The following is a 22,502-nucleotide window of genomic DNA, read 5'->3' on the forward strand; positions in this document are numbered from 1 at the left end:
ATTTTTTTATTAATTTTAATTAAAAATGTTTTTGTTATTTTAGTACTAAAAGTTAAACAAAATAACAATGAGAAATGTTGTAGCTGAAATAAAACATTTAAAAAAAATTCCAGTTTATTTTATTTCAAGTATTTTATTTATTTATTTATGAATTCATTTTGTTTTAATTTTAGTCAGTTTTAGTTTTAGTTACCTATAATAACCCTGCATCTAATATTATGTTATTGGTTATTTTTAACTAAATTTCTAAGAAATATCTTCATAATTGTCACACAATAAAAGACATGACAGCTTTGCGAAACAAACAAAATTATAAATAAATATGTAGATACAACAGCACTACAAAGAGTACATTTGACTCTGCTTCGTTTGAAGCTGTTTCATATTTCAAAATGTAATAATTTTATGATGAGAGCACTCCAGACGTATTCAGACTGTGGTTTGTTTGTTTTGTGTCTCTGTTTCTCTCTGTCTGTCTGTCAGAGGAGCGGAGTTGTTTCAGGCGACCATTGTGAAGGTGGTTAAAGCCAGAATAGAAGAAGAGAAGAAGTCCATGGATCTGCTGAAGAGACAGTGAGTTCAGTGTGGGACTCACAATGTTTCATTGTTCGCTGCCAACTGCTGCATTCCCTTTTCACGCAGTCCTATGAAATCATGCGCTGAGTGATGCATGAACACACACAACTGAGACAAATAGATTGCTGTTTATTGCTTTTTCTCTGTCACAGTGTTTCCTATCATTTATCCAGCATGTTTAGCACCTGAGAGCTGCTGTTTAACCAGTGTTTTCCAGAAGAGCGGTAGAGTTGTAACAGTGTGTTAGTAGGTCACATCTGCAGGATATCTCAGGCTTGCCAAGATCGAGGCAGTTTTCTGTGCTTCCTGCAAACCCACACAAGCCCCGACATGAAGACTCTTGATCCTCAATTATGCTCTAATTGTGTTCAAGAGAACAGCTAAATTAGGTCAGATCAAGCAGACAGGCTGAGGAATCAAAATAAGATCTTCCTCCGCTTTCCTCCGTCTGTTTCTCTCAGGATGGACCGCATCAAAAGCCGACAGCAGAAGTTCAAGAGAGGTAAAGAGAGGATGCTGTCTCTGGTGCAGGAGAGTGGAGAAAGTCACTCAGTAGTCAAGGAGGAAGAGGACGATGATGAAGGTATATTTACATAAGAGCGTTTAGAACTTGAAAATAGCATGTGTTTCCACCTCAGGCCCAAAGTACCAGTGATTTTTATTTTTTTGAAAGAAATTAATACTTTCATTCAGCAATGACATATTGTTTAAAAGTTTGGGGTCAGTAACTATTTCTCTAAAAATTTATTTTATTTACGATTTAAAATAATTGATGTTATTTTGAACTTTTTGTTATTATGTTATTATTGAAAAATAAAATGTATCACAGTTTCCACAAAAATATTGTGCAGCACAACTTTTTTCATTGAAAATAATTAGAAATGTTTCTTGAGCAGCAAATCATCATATTAGAATGATTTCTGAAGATCAAGTGACACTGAAGACTGGAGTAATGATGCTGAAAATACAGCTGCACATCACAGAAATAAATTATATTTTAAAAGAGATTCACATAGAAACAGCTGTTTTATATTCTAATAATATTTCACTGTTTTTACTGTACTTTTGATCAAATAAATGCAGCCTCGGCAAAAAGAAAAGTCTTCTTTCAAAAACATTCACAAATCTTACTGACTCCTTACTTATGAACTTTTTAATTATACTGTACACTGAATACTTTTCATTACACTATAAACACAATTAAAACTATTGAAAAATATATTTATAATAAAAAATAAATATAATTCATTATCCAGTTAATTATAATATTAGTAAGTAATGGGAACACAGACGACAGTTTCCTGAGAATAATCAAAACATTAATAAATGTAGGAGTGTCGTCCTACACACATTTGACTGTATCTTTGTCAAAACACACACTTGAGTCCAACCTCAGTGTCAGTGAACTGAAGGTTCATAAATTCCACAAGTGCCTGCGTTTAACTGCGGTGTTAAATGCATTGCAATCAAACCTAAAACACATGAAACGCGCATACCAGAGCGCTGAGTAAATGTGCGCTCTTTGAAATGGTTGTAATGTTTTTTAGGAGTGTTGTGTGAGCGTGTGATGGGTTCACAGAACAATTTCTCCACATTACAGGAGAGAACAGCAAGGAGAAGAAGAAAGACAAAAGGAAGCACTGGTGGAAGCCTTGGGTTGATCATGCGTCCAGTTAGTGTCTCCTGCTCTTTGAATGCTCATTATTTAATTTTCAACTGAAATAAAATTGTTTATATTCATTTCACAAGATCCCAACGTTGATCTGAATGTTGCAGCTCAAATTCACATATGAAAGGGGGAAAAAAGGGATCTCTGGTGAAACGTGTTTTTTTTTCTATAATCTCACATATGTCTAACCAGAGATTTCAACAATGTCTCAGATTGAGCTCAGATTTGCTAAAATACCAACATATGCAATCATGAGACAGAGATCACAATGTGAACTCAAATATTTCACATTAAAACATTGTTTGTTTCTGTTTAAAATTGAAATTAAATTAAATGTCCAATAACATATTACTCTGTGTATTAATAATAATTATAATAATAATATAAAATAATAATATAAATAAAATACAAATAAATATTTATTTTATTAAAATAAATAATGAACAAAACATTTACAGAAAATAATATATATATATATATATAAATATATGTTAATAGCTTTTAATCTCAAGAAAACTTTGTGTGTATGCATATTGTGTTGATTACAATAGAAAAGTGATTTGTGTGTGATTTGTTGTCTCTTTTAGTGGTCCGAAGTGGCAATTATTACTTATTTGAGACAGATAGTGAGGAAGAGGAGGAAGACGAGGACAAAAACGATGAGGAACCTCCCAAAAGATCAGCGTTCCAGGTAAATATTCTAGAAACTTAAGTGCTTTTCTGCATGCGCACCCATTTTTAAGTCCTATAACTGTGCTGAATTGTGTTGTTCCCACACAAAACCGTGTTTAACCTAAATGGCTCTGTGTTACGAAAATGTTTCATTCTTTTCTTCTTTTGTTCCCTCAGCACTTAACAATGTTTCGTTATTTACCAGACCACTAACTGCTCGCTTCCTGCGTGGAAGAGCAGTAATAGCACTAGCGCAGACCCTGACTAACCCCATCCCTGCTCTGTCATTTCTTGTAGAGAGCTATCCGAAAGTTTGCCTCTGCTTTGCTGGCTTTACCAAAGTCTGTCATTAAACTGCCCAAAACTGTACTGCAGTATGTAATCAGGGCAGCCAAGGTACTTCACAATGCCTGATATATCTTCTCTCTTCTGTATGCTGTAGTATGTGTCAGCTCTGTCCTCTATGAGCACCGACGGCTATGGTGCTCCACTGCATTTTCCTGCTCCCCAGTTGCACAATATACATGTATTTATTTCTCTAACTTGTAAATGGAGAGCTAATAGAGCCGAAATGGCCGATTATTACAGTTGCACGTCAATCATCTGGCTGCCATGTAAACAGAGCCGATACGGTGCATTGCATGCCAAGGAAATGCAGTGTAATATGCAGTCGATTGCAGGAGCATGCAGGGCTGGGTGATATATTAAAAATTCATGAGGTAATGTTGCTGGAAATATAAAATTAGTTTCCAAAAGTCGTTATTAGACAGGTTTTACCTACCTAGTATGAAACATGTTTTAATAGCTAGAAAAAAATGTTGTTAGAATTGGTAAGTTTGATTTATTTCTAAAACTTTCTAAAGTACAGTTCATATTAATAACTTTATTCTGAACTCTGGTTTAGAGTTTCTTTGTTATACTGGATCATGTAAATGTATGATTCAATTTAAAAAAAAATTGTGTGTGAGAAACATGCCTTGATGACAGATAGATACATAGATAGATAGACAGATCATCCAGCCCTTGATGCATGCGAGTTGCAGACATTTTTCTGGGAGGTTTTTCTGGGGTTTGGTTGTGCCAGTTAAACAAAGGCTGTGTTTTTCTCCTTTGTGAACAGTGTAATCATTCTTTCTTTGGACGAGACCTGACACCACAATCAGAATGTCTGTCCTTTGGAGCAAAACATCCCCTAAAGCTGGTTTCCTGTCTTGTTTATTGTGTTGGTGTCTTTGATTGACAGGGATCTGAAGTGACCCTTTTCCTAAAACAGTCTGTTTTGCCAGCTCTGCTAAAGGACTGGAACAGAGTGCAAGTTCATACCCTGCATGTGTATAAGACTCTTTGTTTTTCACTAGAGGGGCACTTAAATTGGGCTCAAAGACTGATTCAAAATACCACTGTAGTTAGACATGGCATATAAACACCCAACCCAAAAGCAGCTCGCTATCCTATCTGGATTCCTGCATTGTCCATATCTTTGTCTAACATGATCCTCTGCTTCTCAGTTTGTGTATCATGCCTGGATAACTGACTCGAAAACTGCCATGAAAGAGCAAAGTAAGGAAAGACGGCGATTCTGGCAAAGGTACACGGAGGGCAGAACAAGCAAGAAGAACCAGAAGGAAGGTACGATGATACATCTGAACCAGTCATACTCTTCCTCAACACTCATGGGGATAGATAGATAGATAGATAGACAGGCGGACGCGGACAGATAGATGGATGACAGATAGATGGATGGACAGATGGATGGATGGATGGATGGACAGATAGATAGATGGATGACAGATAGATGGGTGACAGATGGATGGACGGACAGATAGATGGACGACAGATAGATAGACGACAGATAGAAAGATAGATAGATGGACATGGACAGATAGACAGATGGACAGATAGATGGATAGACAGATAGATAGACAGATGAACAGATAGATAGACAGACGGACACGGACAGATAGATGGATGGACAGATAGATGGACACAGACAGATAGATAGACAGACGGACACGGACAGATAGACGGATGGACAGATAGACAGATGGACATAGATAGATAGATAGATAGATAGATAGATAGATAGATAGATAGATAGATAGATAGATAGATAGATAGATAGACGGACATGGACAGATAGATGGATGACAGATAGGCAGATGGACATGGACAGATAGATAGATAGACGGACATGGACAGATAGACGGATGGACAGATAGATAGACAGATATGGACAGTTAGATGGATGGATGGTAGGCAGATGGACATGGACAGATGGAGTAGGTAGGATAGGAAAATGGAAGGTTAGATGAAAGACAGATAGACAGACGGACACGGACAGATAGATGGACAGACACAGACAGATAGACAGACGGACACGGACAGATAGATGGACAGACAGATAGATGGACAGACACAGACAGATAGACAGATGGACACTGACAGATAGAACGTGGAGATAGATGGACAGACAGATAGATGGAGACGGATAGAGATGGACAGACACGGACAGATAGCTAGGACACAGTTGGGATAGACAGATGGACACTGACAGATAGATAGATGGGACATAGACGACATGTAGACAGTGGACAGGATAGATAGACAGACGGAAACAGACAGATAGACAAATGGACAGATAGATGGAAGACAGATAGACAGACGGACACGGACAGATAGATGGACTGACACAGACAGATAGACAGACGGACACGGACAGATAGATGGATGGACACAGAGAGATAGACAGACGGACACGGACAGATAGATGGACAGACACAGACAGATAGATAGAGAGACGGACACGGACAGATAGACGGACGGACAGATAGATAGACGGATGGCAGATAGATAGACAGATGGACAGACAGATAGATAGACGGACAGATAGCTAGATTGGCTGGAGGACACGGACAGTTGACAGATAATAGACGGACAGATAGCTAGATAGATATTTGTGGAAAGGAGGGATTGGTGGGTTGGATTGTAGATAGATAGATGGACATGGAAGGACACGGACAGATAGATAGACAGATGGACACGGACAGATAGATGTATGGACAGATAGATAGACGGACAGATAGAAAGACAGATGGACACGGACATATAGATAGACAGATGGACACGGACAGAGATGTATGGACAGATAGATTGTATGGTAGATCAGGTAGAGATAGATAGACAGACACGGACAGATATATAGACGGACAGATAGATAGACAGATGGACACGGACAGATAGATGTATGGACAGATAGATAGACGGACAGATAGACAGATGACACGATGGGACAGATAGATAGATAACGGACAAATACGGACAGATAGACAGATGAACAGATGGACGACAGATAGATAGACGGAAAGGTAGGTTGTATGGTTGGAATGGTAGTTTGGATGGTGGGAAAGGTAGGTTGGATGGACAGATCACGGACAGATATGAGAGATGTATGGACAGATAGATGGACAGATAGATAGACAGATGGACACGGACAGATAGATAGACAGACACGGACAGATATATAGACGGACAGATAGATAGACAGATGGACACGGACAGATAGATCGACAGAGACATATATAGAGACGGTTTGTTGGAAAGATGGACACGGACAGATAGATGTATGGACAGATAGACAGATAGATAGACAGATGGACACGGACAGATAGATGTATGGACAGATAGACAGATGGACACGGACAGCTAGATAGACAGACACGGACAGATATATAGACAAACAGATAGATAGACAGATGGACACAGACAGATAGATGTATGGACAGATAGATGGACAGACAGATAGACAGACACGGACAGATATATAGACAAACAGATAGATAGACAGATGAACACGGACAGATATATAGATGGACAGATAGAGACAGATAGATGGACACAGACAGATATATAGACAAACAGATAGATAGACAGAGGGACACAGACAGCTAGATAGATGTATGGACAGATGGATAGATATAGAGAGACACAGATAGATAGACCAGACACAGATAGATATGACACAGACAAACAGATAGATAGACAGATAGATAGACAACATGGACAGATATATATGACCAGACAGATAGATGGACACGGACAGAGATGTATGGACAGATAGATGGACAGATAGATAGACAGATGAACACGGACAGATATATAGATGGACAGATAGATAGACAGATGAACACGGACAGATGGATGGACAGATAGATGTGTAGCCCTGGTTTCAACGCTCTGTAGTTCTCTGTTTCTATGAATTACATGTTCGGGTCTTTAATAGTCATTTTGTAAACACGAGTGTGACTCTTCTGGGAACATCAAGCACCTCATTAAACCCGCTCTGCTGCAGTTTGTAAATGGAGGCTCGCTCTGCCAGCTCCCTCCTGGTGGGCGGCCTCCAGGCCCCGGCATTCTTGGGTCTGACAGATGAAGAGGGCCGTGTTACATTCGCTATGGTCAATTCATCCCATATGATGGCTGGACAGACTTTCAACCCTCTCGCCAGATTCAGGAGCCAGCTAGAGCCAATACATTCAGTTAATATATTAAAAAAATAGCTTGCCCAGCACACTCACATTTTGAAATTGTATCTGAAACTGAAAAAGTGATACATTGGTGTAACAAATTAGGGTTAAAGGTTATTATCTGCTTATTACATTGTTATAAAACTGTAATTTGCAATTACGTTCTAATAACACTGTAATTATTACTCTTTTTTTCATCAATTGCAGTGCATGTGTCCATTGAGGAAGCAGATCAGGAGGAAGGTGTTACAGAGGAGGAGGTATCTGAAGGACCAGGTGAGACCACACTTCAAATACTCCTCTTATTATGATTTACAATCGTCATATGCATCAATATGCATATCTCTCTGCTCCAGATAACATCCTGAAGCGAGTGTTTAACATCGTGAAGTTCTCCTGGGTGCTCTTCCTGGCTCTGCTGGACAGTTTCACCGCCTGGCTTAACTCCATCTGCCAGGAGCACATTGATATCTCCACTGTCCTGCGTATTGAACGCTGCATGCTCACTCACGAGGTCAAAAAGGTAGTGCTGGCACCAGAAATCACACACTAGAGTGCTGTAGAGTGGCCTGCATCTGCATTTGTATTTTATTATAAGTTATTGGGTGCACATGACAAATAATGATCTTTACTTTTTTTTTCTATTTATGTTTTTTATAATTGTTTGGTGTGCATGTGAATTTGTGTTTTTTTATTTTTTTTTGTGTTTATGTATTATAATATACAAAAACTGTGATTTTAGTACTGTAAAAAGAATGAAAATCTAATGTGATTAAATGTTCTAATTAAAAAATGTATAAAAATATAACCATAAAAATTTTATAATGAAAGCACCTTTTTGACAATACAGTATACAGCTTTAAAATATGTCATTGGCTACAACTTGGTGTTTATGAAATTTTTTATTTTCTTTCTTTAACTTCTTATTCAGTAGAAGAGTTGTGAAAATGGTTAGATATATCCATACTTTGGAAACTTTATGTAAAGCTATGTTATGTTGTTTGGTTATATCCATACTTTGACTGTATTAAAAAATAATTTCCCCTAATTCAGTTGAAGCTGAAATAGAATAAAATAATAAATAAAATATAAATAAAAAAAAAAAAAAAAAAAAAAAACAAAAAAAATGAGAAATGTTAGATATGTTGCCTTAGCAACTTACTGTAATAAATAAATTGAAGTAGTAAGTCTGAATTACTAAAACTGAAGTAAATATAAAGGTAAAAATAAATATTTAAAAACTATAAGAACTAGTAAAAACAAAAACGTATAACAAAATTACTACAACTCTAAAATGAGAACTAAAAATATAAAAAGAAAAGCTAATTCAATATATTATTAAGTACTATAAGTAAGGGATAATGTAAATGGTAATGTAAAGGTAATGTAAAGTTATTGCAAACATAAATTATTTTGCAATGACAACCAGCTGGATTTACATTATCCCACTTATTACAAGGCTGTTTACCGCATACATAAATAATTACACAAAAAATGTTGATTTATGTTGAGTGTTGAAATATTATAGTAGATCTTTAAATGCAAAGCTTCTGTGAAGAAAAACAGTTTACACAGCTTTTCACCACATAAATAATGACACAGACATGAAATATTGATTTGAGAAGCAACCATTATTAAATATTACCTATTTATTATTTTATAATCTACTACAGTGTACAAAACAATTGTTATGACAACAAGATGAACACTTCAGCAGTATTACAGTTTAATATTAAAGAAAATACAGTCGACAACTTAGATGTTAGATGGCCCTCAGAATGCCTCGACTGACAATTGTTATGACAACAAGATGAACACTTCAGCAGTATATATTAAAATAAGTGTCATTGAATCTTGTAGGCTCAAATGACTCCAACTTAGATGTTAGATGGCCCTCAGAATGCCTCGACTGCATGGAATCATATGCAGAATCGGTATTAGCATATAATTACACCTCAGATGAATAATGTTTATCATGTTTTGTGCTGCAGTGCTGTGGAACTTTAGGTTTAGGGACAGCATCCACATGTACTACCAGAGACAGATGTGCAGGCCAGCGTCCACCCAGTCCAGCCTGGACCGGACTGAGGACGTGTACTCGGACTTCAGCCCCCTGCGGAGCCAGGCTTACGAGTCCGATCTCTCCAGAGAAAACCTGTCCAGGTGAAGGAACTCCACTCAGTGTCTTCTAGATCTGTTTAAAGGAACGGAAAGAAAATCACGTCATTTAATTATTATTTCCAGCTTTATAAAGTTGAAATAATATTTTTTCATGCCTGCAGATGGCTTCTCGCAAACTTAGTCCCGCTTATCTCAGGGTCGATTTACTGCCATGAAAACCACTCTTTTGTTTTCTTATCCAGGAGAAAAGGTCTTCTGTAAAAGCTGTCTGCAGGAAAGAAGTGTACGGAGAGCTAAAGTATGGCAGAGATTGTGTTTAGTAAAGGCTAGGGTGTTTAGCGATTCAGATGCTGCTTATCGATTTCGATTCTTAGCAATTCCAAGTCAAACAATAAGATATCAAACATATTTATTCTGTCTTTTTGCAAAACATTTTGTCGCAGCTGAATGAACAAAAATCATCAGCCTGAAGAACACTCGAACACAATGAACTTTTGCCAAAGATACCACAGCAAAAACATCTAGACCAGTGGTGTTGTCCTAAAAATAAGTAGTTTACTATTACTATTATCGGGTGGTAAAATACACATAAAAATGTTTTTGATAGGGTTCCCATGGAAAAATTAGGTGAAAAGTGTTTTACAGATAAATATGAATTAAAAGGGGTCATGAGAAATCAACTTTTACTTAGGGTCATCGTACTAAAAGAATATCCTGTAAGTTAAGCTCCGCCTCCACAGAAGAATATCAGTGCCTAATTATGTAGCCCCGCCCACTGATTCACGCATGACATAGAAGGGAAATAACATAAGTGACGCTTAACCGGATCGAGCAACCAAGCAATAAACATGCGGTTGAAGATCTGAGCCTGATTGTGGAAGAACACAGCCGCTGCATAAGCTTCCTTCAGATTCAGATACTAGGAATGCATTAAAAATAAAGTTTCAGCTCACGCGAGTTAAACATTGAGCGTTTGTTCGCTTCATTTCACCGCGGATTCCTTTGTAAACAAGACGCAGGTCGACGCTGGATTTGCAGAAAGACTGAGATTAAAAATCAGTGCTGTGCGTCTATATCGGATCTGACAGGAATGACGCAGCACTCTTATGTGAGTGATGAAAATTTTTTTTATTTTTTTTAATTTTTGTTTTTTTGGGGTTGGTTTGTTTTTTCTTGTTTTTTTGTTGTTTTATAAGAGTAGTAGAAGACTACACGTAACTTGTGTGAACACACAGAAAGTTAGTTTACTATGCAAAACTGTTATCCAATCATAGCAGTCCAAGTCTTCAATGCGGCACGCCCATAAAAACCAACGTTTCTCAAGCCGGCCTCAAAACCAGGGCAGAAAATAGCCTATTACTTATTGATTTTGATGTTTTTGAACATCATAAGTGGACCTCAGATAACAGTATAAAATAATAATAATAATAATAATAAAAGCCAGTTCATGACCCCTTTAGTGTTTCATTTAATGCAAAGGGTAGAAAAAAAGCTTAATATGAAATAAATATTCCCATGTGATATTTTCTTTAATTTACTTTGACTTTAAAGTATAAATTAAATAATTAAAAAAAAATTCATATTTATACTTATTATACTTAATATGTTTTCTCAAACAGTATAAGTGGGCTTTATGTAAAAATACAGCTGATTTTATCATTTAGGAAGGGAACTACTGTATATCAGCAGGGGAATTATTGACTGAAAGGCTGGGGGTGTTCTGACCTTAATGCACATATTTTCACACACACACACACACACACACACACACACACACACACACACACACACACACACACACACACACACACACACACACGCACACACACTTATTTATTTGTTCCCTTCATTTTATATGGTTACACTGTCAAATCAAATTAAAATGTAATGACACTGCATAGTTTTCTTTTTATAGTTAAACTATAGATGAATCCTTATTAAAGTTACAGAAGTTGTTCAGTTAAGATCAGTTAAGATTAACATTTAATGGCACAGACAGAAACAGGAATATTAGGCTGCTGTCACTTTAAGACCTACTGCATTGTTCCAATATACTGACACACATGCGCTTTCTTTCTCAACTGTTCATGTTCACTTAAGACCAGCTGTGTTTACGAGGAAATTTTAACATAAATTTGTGTGTATTTGTCCGTTCAAGAAGACGTGAAAGAGATCTCAACTCCGTATTCGCACAACATATGAGAGACAGCTTTCCGTGTTCATGTTTTGGATGTGTGTATGAGTGCCGACTTGAGTTCTCTTTTGCATCCTCTTGCGCTTGAATGGTTTAAAATCACATTAATTAATTATTGAATCTACAGTTCTTGGAAATCCTGAACCGGTTCTAAACTGGAGCTGGTCTTCGATACCCAGCGCTTCTCAGTAGTCTATATAAGTGCTCAAAGTAGCTTGTAGAGGATTCTCAAAACAGCACTAGATGTCTGCTAGTAAAAATCCAGGTATATAAAATGATGACCTAAGCAGCACCTTCTTGTGAATGCGGCTTCTGTGATTTCATTTTAGTGACTGTGAACTGTAAATCAGACACTGTTCTCATTAAATGAGCAGCTCAGTTCAGTGTAGCAGACTGTTATTTTGCAGGACGACTTATTTGGACTTATTTTTACTCTCGCTACACCCAGTGTAAGGCACACACTGCAGATAAGGTGTTTGCCAAGGGTTCAGTGTCCCAGATTTCAACAACACCCTTCTGTCTCACCAACACACTGACGCCAAATCATCAGATTCCTCAGCTAATTAAAAATAAAATTAAATAGATATTGGCTAGACATATGCTGTTGTGTTTCGTGGTTTGATGTTTTAAGATGTAAATATTTATATATTGATTGATACTGATTACCATATTTACACTATTCAATTTTTTGTTTTGTTTCTGAAAGAAGTCTCTTCTGCTCACCAAGGCTGCATTTGTTTGATCAAAAATACAGTTAAAACTGTAATATTGTGAAATATTTTTGCAATTACAAACAGCTGTTTTCTGTGTGAATATCTGTTAAACTGTCATTTATTTCTGTGATGTGCAGCTGTATTTTCAGCATCATTACTCCAGTCTTCAGTGTCACATGATCTTCAGAAATCATTCTAATATGATGATTTGCTGCTCAAGAAACATTTCTGATTATTATCAATGTTGAACACAGTTGTGCTGCACAGTATTTTTGTGAAAACTGTGATTCATTTTATTTTTCAGGATTCACAGATTAATAGAAGTTTCAAAAGAACGGCATTTATTTGAAACCGAAATATTTTGTCATATTATAAATGTCTTTACTGTCACTTTTGATCAATATCCAACAAAACATGCTACTGTCATGTTATATTCTGTAAGTGAATCCTGAACCTGGTTGTTTTCTGTAGTGTGTACACAGAATCCACTGTGCTGTTGGAGTCTGAGGAACCCAGGGAGCACGTTCTCAAAACCAGCCAGCGAGCTCGCCCCAGACTCTGCCGTCTGTCTGGTGTAGACCTGCAGTCGTCGTCTGCAGACAGTGCAGCCAGGTATGACCCTCCCTGTGTTTCTGTGTACTTACAGCTCCGGGGCTTTCTGTCATTACCAGTTAGCAGGCAGGTGACTCTATTATGCGTGTAACACACACACACACACACACACAGCTGTGGATGGTTACTGTAGCCCTGTGATGACAGACGGACTGTGTTTCCAGAACCTTCTGCTCACACACAGCCAGAGCACAGGGTCTCTTCACACAGATGTTCAGAGTGAATTCAGTCACTGCACCGTACAGATTATAAACGTAATATATGCTGGATCAGTCTATGATTTATTACTGAAGTTTCCTAAGATACTGTTAATTTATCCTGCTCGGTTTGCACTGCCTGCCAAAACTAAAAATATAGCAAAACTAAAAATAAATAAATATATAAGAAATCTTTAAGATAGAAATCTTTTTTTCACAGTTCTGAGTTAAATCTCACAATATATATATATATTTTCTGCCACAGAATAAAAAAAGTTAACTGCTACTCTTTTTTTTTTTTCTTGCAGTTCTGACTTTTTTCTCACAGTTCAGAGTTTACATCTTACAATGCTGAATTTTTCTCTGAATGCTGAGTTTATATCTTATATTTACAAGTTATAAGCTCTTAATTGCGAGTTTACATCTTGTGATTCTAAGACAGTTTCTCTTTCATGAGGTTATGCTCGGGTTTACATAGAGCTGAACAGATATTCATACTGAAATGTTAGGATATTCGGACTGGAATTAGATGTCTTTTAAAAGTCATGGCCACATGATGTGTTTTTTTTTTTTTTTTTTTTTTTTTTTTTAATATGGAAGCAAAAAATCATTTTATATAAATGTATTAATTAATATATTGTCATATATAAACAATGCATTATTCTGTATATTTTTTTAAATGCAATAAATAATTTTATATATTATTCATTAATATACAAAGAAATATATTTTTCTGTTTGTTACTGTATTTTGCTGTTTCACATCCCTAAAAATAAATAAAGAGTAGGCAGTGTGCAGTGTTTTACGGTAGTGTTCTGGGTAAAGTGGGGTGGCGGTCCCCCTTGTGGTTATTTACATGAATTACAGCTATCAGCCTTCTTCTCACTGACCTGAAGTCTGTTCCTCTGGCAGTGACCGCACGCAGTGCACTGAGCTGTACTCGCGGCAGGGCACCAGCGACACCGTCGAGGAGGCCGTGAGCCAGCGAGAGCTGAGAGAGCATCCAGACAAACTCTGGACGCAGGGCGGAGCGGACATCCCTCCGTCGTACAGTAAAGCCACGGGCCTGGACTCAGTGTGTGACGCGGAGGGAAGGAGGCTGAGGATCCAAACACCTGATGAGAAGAGCGCAGACGTTCTGCTCTCAATGAGCCACCAGCTGACAGCCAGTGAGCTGCTGCGGAGCAGGTGAGAACATCATGTGACCTAAACACCTGAAGCTCACGCTGCTCTGTGTGTGACGGACCTGGAGCTGCATTTATTTGATTAATTCAATATAATAAAAATATTATTAAAATTTTAAACAACTGTTTTCTATGTGAATCTCTATTAAAGTGTAATTTATTTCTGTGATGTGCAGCTGTATTTTCAGCATCATTACTCCAGTCTTCAGTGTCACATGATCTTCAGAAATCATTCTCATATGATGATTTGCTGCTCAAGAAACATTTCTGATTATTATCAATGTTGAACACAGTTGTGCTGCACAACTTTTTTGTGGAACACTGTGATACATTCTATTTTTCAGGATTCACAGATGAATAGAAAGTTCAAAAGAACAGCATTTATTTGAAACAGAAATCTTTTGTAACATTATAAATGACTTTACTGTCACTTTTGATCAATTTAATGCATCCTCGCTGAATAAAAGTATTAATTTCTTTAAAAAACAAACCTGTGAACAGTAGCGTATGTAAAAATGTAATATTTGACACGTGTATCAATTTCAACAACACTTAAAATTATATATATATAAAAATCTTAAACAGTAACCATAATATTTTAAGGTCCAATTGGTTAAATTATTTTACTTTATGTTCTTAAAGCAAGGCTATTTATGTCATGTGGAGTAAGTTAGGGAGAAAAAAAATGAGAGAGATTAAAATATAAATAGCAATACAATAAATAGAAATTAAAATCTAAATATGTGATAGCATGTGTATGTGAAAGCACACTTGAAAAGTACATAATAAGTGATTGTGTGTGTTCTGTGATCTTCTGTGTGTCAGGATGTTCTATGACGAGGAGCTGGAGGCGTCGGAGCACTTCTACCGCTCTCAGCCGCAGCTCCTCCAGCTCTGCTACGCTCTCTACAACATGCTGGTGGCTCACTCCGAGATGGTGTGTTATCTGGTCATCATCCTCAACCACATGATCTCCGCATCGGTGGCCACGCTGGTGCTGCCCATCCTCATCTTCCTCTGGGCCATGCTGTCTGTTCCCCGGCCCAGCAAACGCTTCTGGATGACCGCCATCGTCTACACGGAGGTATCGCTGCACGCTCACACCACAGACACTTTATCTTACAGGGTCTGTGTTACACGTTACATGCACTTGCTATAGTAATAAGAGTAAATTATGCATAATTACAAACCAAACTCTAAACCTGTAGTACATGTTGTTTATTAATATTACTCAATACTTAAAGCTGCGATGCATAACTTTTGGCGATCTAGCAGTTAATAAACAGAACACCATCTATACATCTACATCTGTATTTAAATGTTACAGGTATATAAAAAAAAAGGAAACAAAGATATCATGAAACAAAAAAAGTTATGTATTGCAACTTTAATTGTATAATTACACTGCAACAAGGACACCTTAAAATAACCAAATTTTGGTTTGCGTGAGTTAATGCGTTATCTAACATTAATTAACATTAAATATTTCAGTATTTATTTATTAATCCTTATGTTCAGATGAAAATACAACTGTTCATTATTAGTTCATGTCAGCTCAGATCCGTTAAATTATATTTACAAATACAATTTTAATCATGTATTAGTAAATGTTGGAATTAACGAGTACAGTAAGTTTAATAAATGCTTTAGAAGTATTTTTTTTATTGTTCATGAATTAAATTTTTCCTGAAAACGCTATTTTATGTTCTTGCATTGCACTAAAATGTACTGACTTCACTCACACAGGGTTTAACAAATTCCCCAAATATATATAATTTTTATAATATAAAATAATATAATATAAAATATAAAATAATTTTTTGTGCATTACACGTGATGTTCGAGACCATAGGGGTTAATCTAAATAAAATGGTGCACTGTTCTTTCTCAAAATAGTATATTCTGATTTTCTCACACAGGTCACCATAGTCATCAAGTACTTCTTCCAGTTCGGCTTCTTTCCGTTTAACCAGAGCATAGAGCTGGACAAATCCAAACCCTTCCACCCACCCAACATCATCGGTGTGGAGAAGAAAGAGGGCTACGTCCACTACGACCTGATCCAGCTGCTGGCGCTCTTCTTCCACCGCTCCATCCTGAAGGTAGGAGACGCTCTTGGATGTGTGTGACGTGTCTGGACTGAACAGGAAACGTGAGAGTGCTCTTCTTCCTCAGTGCTATGGTCTGTGGGATGAAGATGAGCCCAGGTCGGGAGGTCAGACTGCGGGCTCTCAGCACACTGAATCAGACAGTGAAGAGAAAGACGCCTCACCCGTCTCCAGAAAACCCCTCCACAGCAAGGCCACGGTGCGCCGGCAGACCTCCAGCGTCTCGCAGCGCTCGGCCCGCTCTAAAGCAGGTGCGCTCAATACACGCTTCTGCTCGTGAACCTTCACTCACATTTGTGAAGTTTGGTGGCTCAGAAAGGTCTAATTGCAGTGGTTCTCAGCCAGGGACCTCAGCAAACTTCCAAGGGGGCCTCAAGATGACTTGAAAACAAGACGAAACAAGCTTTAAAATGAGCTAAAACTGATACAGATCAGGTTGCAAGGTGACATATTTCTTCAAGAACAGCCTTATTTGAAATTCCCACAGTCTTGGAAATAAATTTACAAATGGGAAAGTGGTAGAATGTATTAAAATCTAAAAAAAGAAAAAAAAAAAAAAAAAAAATCATGTACATTTTCATAATTTATAAAAGGTTTTCTAGTTATGTCAAACTCTATTTTTTTTTACTTTACAGAAATTGCTATATGTGTCCCTGCAGCACAAAAGCAGTTTTAAGTCGCTGGGGTATATTTGTAGCAATATCCAACAATGCATTGTATGGGTCAAAATTTTCTTTTATGCCAAAAATTATTAGGATATCAAGTAAAGATTATGCTCCATGAAGATATTTTGTACATTTTCTACCGTAAATTTATCAAAACTTAATTCTTGATTAGTAATATGCTTTGCAAAGAGCTTAATTTGAACAACTTTAAAGATGATTTTCTCAATATTTTAATTTTTTTTGCACCCTCAGATTCCAGATTTTTGGAATATTGTCCTCCTAACACACCAGACATCAATAGAAAGACTATTTATTCAGCTTTCAAATGATGCATAAAACTCAATTTAAAAAAATTGACGCTTTTGACTGGTTTTGTGCTCCAGGGTCACATATATCAGTAAAAACAAAATACAAACAAAAAAACGTAATCATGAATTTGCGTGACCAGCTGAAGCCGATGTGAAATCTGTGTGTGGAAATCTTCCAGCATTCGCTTGGATTTCTATTGAAATCAGTGGATTATGGCTGTGAAAATTAGCTGAAAGAGATCGCAGCTTACTTACTTTTTTCCCAACGAGCACGTGTCCTCCTAAAGTCAAAAATCAGGAGCACGTTAAAAAAACTTGGGATGCAAAGAAGAAAAAAGTACAAAGAGTGCTCTATTTTTTTATATATTTCAGCTTGAAACTGTATTTGATAATTGCATACTTATATATCCAATAAAAACAGATTATTGTGCCGATTCTAGTAAAATCTATATATGTAATGTGTTAATTAATGTTTGCCCAGAGAGGGGCTACAAGAGTTTACATTGAACTAAATGCTAGATACAGTTTACTGTGTAACCAAATTAGCAACATTACCCAAAGAAAACAAAACAAAACCTTGTGCATAATACTGGACTTTTAATTATAAAGAATGCACCATGACTCTTATTTTGAAATGTCTATGCTTTACTATTTCTGGCTGCTCACAAAGAAGAGGGAGATAAAATGCACAACATCTTATTAACACCGAAAAGTAAACACTGTCATAATTCATCAACAGCTGATCATCAGCATTTGGCATAAATGCTGTGATTTTCATTGTTTGCAAACACACAGCAGTGCTGCGTTTGGACTGTGAATGCCCAGCGTTCACATTCACTGAATGAAATCAGAACCTGTTTAATTAATAATCACATTAGGCTTTTCTATCCCCAAATGACATTTAGATATTTTAAATACCTGCAGGGACTTGTTTATTCACACACGTGCTCCCAAATACGTAAACAGCTCGCACACCTCAGTTTTCAGTCTGAAGGGCCCCGTGGGTCCCTGACCTGGGCTCTGGATGTGTGTCCGCAGGCAGCAGCGGCTCCGGGATGAGTCTGCGTTCACTGAGCGCTCAACAGAAGAGCCGCAAGGAGCTCATTTTGGACAAGCTCAGAGAACAGCTGATCAAAGCCAAGCGCTTCACTGTCAAAACGTGAGACTCCCGCTCACCTCACTCATTTATTTCAAAAGGAAGTTACATGGTCATATTATTTTTGTAAGTATTCGATCTGCTGTGTTCCTGTTGTTTCAGGATTCTGGATATCTACATTCCCATTCGACAGTTCTTCTATAACCTGATCCACCCGGAGTACAGCGCCGTGACCGACGTCTACGTGCTCATGTTCCTGGCCGACACGGTCGACTTCATCATCATCGTTTTCGGATTTTGGGCTTTCGGGGTTTGTAGAGCTTCACCTTCACCTGAGTTTGTTTCTTCATCAGATTTGTAGAAATGTAGCATTGCATCAGTGTCTCAGCAATGGATGCTCTGCAGTGAATGGGTGCCGTCAGAATGAGAGTCCAAACAGCTGATAAAAACATCACAATAATCCACAGCACTCCAGTCCATCAGTTAACATCTGGAGAAGACAAAACATGACATTAATCCATTACTAAGAAATATGAGTCTATAATCCATAATAACACTTCCTCCAGTGAAAAAGTGCATCTCCTGTTGTCTCTCACATCAAAATCCAGACACATATTTGTTTAGAGCTGTTTAAACGCTGCTTGATCTGTGCAGATTTCTCTCCTGATTCACACCAGAACACTTTTTCACTGGAGGAAGTGTTATTATGGACTCGTATTTTAGTTAAAAACATCTTAATGCTGGATTTGTTTCTCATTCTGACGGCACCCATTCACTGCAGAGCATCCATTGCTGAGACACTGATGCAGTGCTGCATTTCTACAAACCTGACGAAGAAACAAACTCATCCTAATCTTGAATGGCCCGAGGATGAACACATTATCTTTTAAGTCGACAAGTCTGTAATTTCAGAAGTTGGAGTTATGACATTTTGATCAAAAGTTATTAGCTCAAAATACTAAAAAAAAAAAAAAAAAAAACATATATGGATGATTCGTTCACAATATTTATGCTGACTTTGAAAAAGAAAAAAAAAAATGTAAGTGCAGTAAAACTGAAGTGAAATTGTTTTCTCCACAGAAACACTCTGCTGCGGCTGACATCACTTCCTCCCTGTCAGAGGACCAGGTTCCCGAGGCCTTCCTGGTGATGGTGCTGATCCAGTTTGGGACGATGGTGGTGGACCGTGCGCTGTACCTGAGGAAGACCGTGATGGGGAAGGTCATCTTCCAGGTCATCCTGGTCTTCGGCATTCACTTCTGGATGTTCTTCATTCTCCCCGGAGTCACCGAGAGGTAAATGATGAATGATATCGTTAATGAACCCGTTTAAGAAGCTTGAGGTTCATCTAACGAGTGACTGGGTTTGATTTCCTAGGCGTTTCAGTCAGAACACAGTTGCTCAGCTCTGGTACTTTGTGAAGTGCATCTACTTCGGTCTGTCTGCGTATCAGATCCGCTGCGGTTACCCCACACGCGTGCTGGGCAACTTCCTGACCAAGAGCTATAATTACCTCAATCTCTTCCTCTTCCAAGGGTAAGACCTTCCGCTGGACTCATTACAGTCTGTTCATCACAGAGCATTACAGCATAGTAGAGTCATGTGGATGACCACAAATATATTAATGCTTATATATATACAACGTTTAGGGTATGTATGAAAATTCTGTTCATCAAGGATGCATTAAATTAATAAAAAATAAAACGCATCACAGTTTCCACAGAAATATTGTGCAGCACGACTGTGTTCAACATTGATAATAATCAGAAATGTTTCTTGAGCAGCAAATCATCATATTAGAATGATTTCTGAAGATCATGTGACACTGAAGACTGGAGTAATGATGCTGAAAATACAGCTGCACATCACAGAAATAAATTACACTTTAACAGAGATTCACATAGAAAACAGCTGTTTTAAATCATAATAATATTTCACAGTTTTTACTGTATTTATGATCAAATAAATGCAGCCTAGATGAGCAGATTAGACTTTCTTTCAAAAACATGTATATATAAAATGCAAAAAATTCTATATTTAGGCAAATTTTTTAATGAAATATTTTGCACATTTCTACATGATAAGGGTTAAACAGTTTATGACTGCTCAAAATAATAAACACATTTGGTAATTAAGATTGTTGTCATTTTATTTTTATTTTTTTAGTGCTGTCAAATGATTAATCACATCCAAAATAAAAGTTTTTGTTTACATAATATATGTGTGTATACTGTGTATATTTATTATGTATATATATAATTACAAACACATGCATGTATACATTTAAGAAAAATATGTTATGTTTATATATTAAATATATTTATATATAATATAAAATATAAGAATATAAATATATAAATGTATATACATGTAAATATTTTCAAAATATTTACTGTATGTGTATGTATTTATATATACATAATAAATATACACAGTACACATACATATAGTATGTAAACAAAAACTTTTATTTTGGATGCGATTAATCGCGATTAATCATTTGACAGCACTAATTTTTTTACATTCTCAGAAAACGTGATTTATCATCCAGCTTTTTAATATCGCTGATGTTTTTGTTCAGAAAAGCCATAGGCCAACTAAGGCCATGTGTTACAGTGATTTTACCACGGTTCAGAGGGTTTTAGGCACGCTGCTCCATCATAAAATCACTGCAATGCCAGCTTCTCATCACTTTACGCCAAAGAATGCCTAGATTTGCACATGTTTTGCAGTACTAGACACACTGTTGTAATATAAACACTCGTGTTTCATGTCTCATGTTTCTGAATGATGCTCAGGTTCCGGTTGGTGCCGTTCCTGACGGAGCTGCGGGCGGTGATGGACTGGGTTTGGACCGACACCACGCTCAGTCTGTCCAGCTGGATCTGCGTGGAGGACATCTACGCTCACATCTTCGTGCTGAAGTGCTGGAGGGAGTCGGAGAAAGTGAGAGGACCTCCAGCCAGAGCTTGTCAGAGCAGCGTTCAGAACCAGGACTCACGGAGGTGTGTTTGTGTTCTTTCAGAGGTATCCCCAGCCTCGAGGACAGAAGAAGAAGAAGGTGGTGAAGTACGGGATGGGGGGGATGATCGTGATGCTGCTCATCTGTATCGTCTGGTTTCCTCTGCTCTTCATGTCTCTGGTCAAGTCTGTGGCTGGAGTGGTCAACAAACCGCTGGACGTGTCTGTCACCATCACGCTGGGCGGCTTTCAGGTGCGTGAGGAACTGCTGCTCACAGACACGTGTCTGCCAGAAGTCTACTCAAATCAGGGCTCAAATTAAAGTTCAAATTAAAACAACAAACCTCCGGTTCCACAGACAAGACTGAAGGCTAGTCCCAGACTAAAATGCATTGTTTGAGCCGTCTCAACTGAAAATATCTTGCTCTGACAGATCTTAAAATATGTCAGAAGAGAACGTTACAGGTGTGCATCTCGAGATCTCTTCTAAGGCATTTTTATAAAAGCTGCTTGATATAACTGAGGCCTAGTCCTGGCTTAAGCTAAGCCCCGTCTGTGAAACCGGAACAAAAAGAAGCTAATTTCTGCCACGAATTAAAAAATAAAACAAAAAAGGTAATGGCAGCTTTTTATTTCTCAATTCAGACATTGTTTTAACAATCTGGACTGTTTCAGAATTGCAAAATATAAACACAGAATTTTGATTTGATTTTTGTTTTCACCATAGAATCAAAAATGAAAAAGTTTAATTTTATCTTACAATTTGGCCTTTTTATATATATAAAAGACGTTTATAGCTCACAATTCTGTGTTTAAATCTTGCAATTCTGACTTTTTTTTATTCATATGAACTCAAATTTTAAAAAAGTCAGAAGTTTGAAAAGTTAATTTTTTTTTTTTATT

General features: G+C 37.3%; 1 protein-coding gene across 1 annotated transcript in view; it reads left to right on the forward strand.

The window, feature by feature from the left end:
* The window catches only part of LOC109058302 (piezo-type mechanosensitive ion channel component 2), a 128,962-nt gene that overhangs the window by 99,641 nt on the left and 6,819 nt on the right, over window positions 1-22,502 (forward strand). Inside the window, 20 exon segments of the mRNA XM_042714028.1 lie at window positions 484-573; window positions 1,038-1,159; window positions 2,177-2,248; window positions 2,833-2,936; window positions 3,215-3,313; window positions 4,426-4,546; window positions 7,648-7,716; window positions 7,797-7,964; window positions 9,438-9,603; window positions 12,940-13,080; window positions 14,190-14,465; window positions 15,287-15,545; window positions 16,381-16,563; window positions 16,637-16,820; window positions 18,581-18,701; window positions 18,801-18,948; window positions 19,719-19,933; window positions 20,016-20,174; window positions 21,437-21,584; window positions 21,664-21,852. Of these exon segments, the coding sequence (XP_042569962.1) occupies window positions 484-573; window positions 1,038-1,159; window positions 2,177-2,248; window positions 2,833-2,936; window positions 3,215-3,313; window positions 4,426-4,546; window positions 7,648-7,716; window positions 7,797-7,964; window positions 9,438-9,603; window positions 12,940-13,080; window positions 14,190-14,465; window positions 15,287-15,545; window positions 16,381-16,563; window positions 16,637-16,820; window positions 18,581-18,701; window positions 18,801-18,948; window positions 19,719-19,933; window positions 20,016-20,174; window positions 21,437-21,584; window positions 21,664-21,852 (3,034 nt within the window).

The sequence above is a fragment of the Cyprinus carpio genome, chromosome A24 (assembly GCF_018340385.1).
Source record: "Cyprinus carpio isolate SPL01 chromosome A24, ASM1834038v1, whole genome shotgun sequence".
In the NCBI taxonomy this organism is placed as follows: domain Eukaryota; kingdom Metazoa; phylum Chordata; class Actinopteri; order Cypriniformes; family Cyprinidae; genus Cyprinus; species Cyprinus carpio.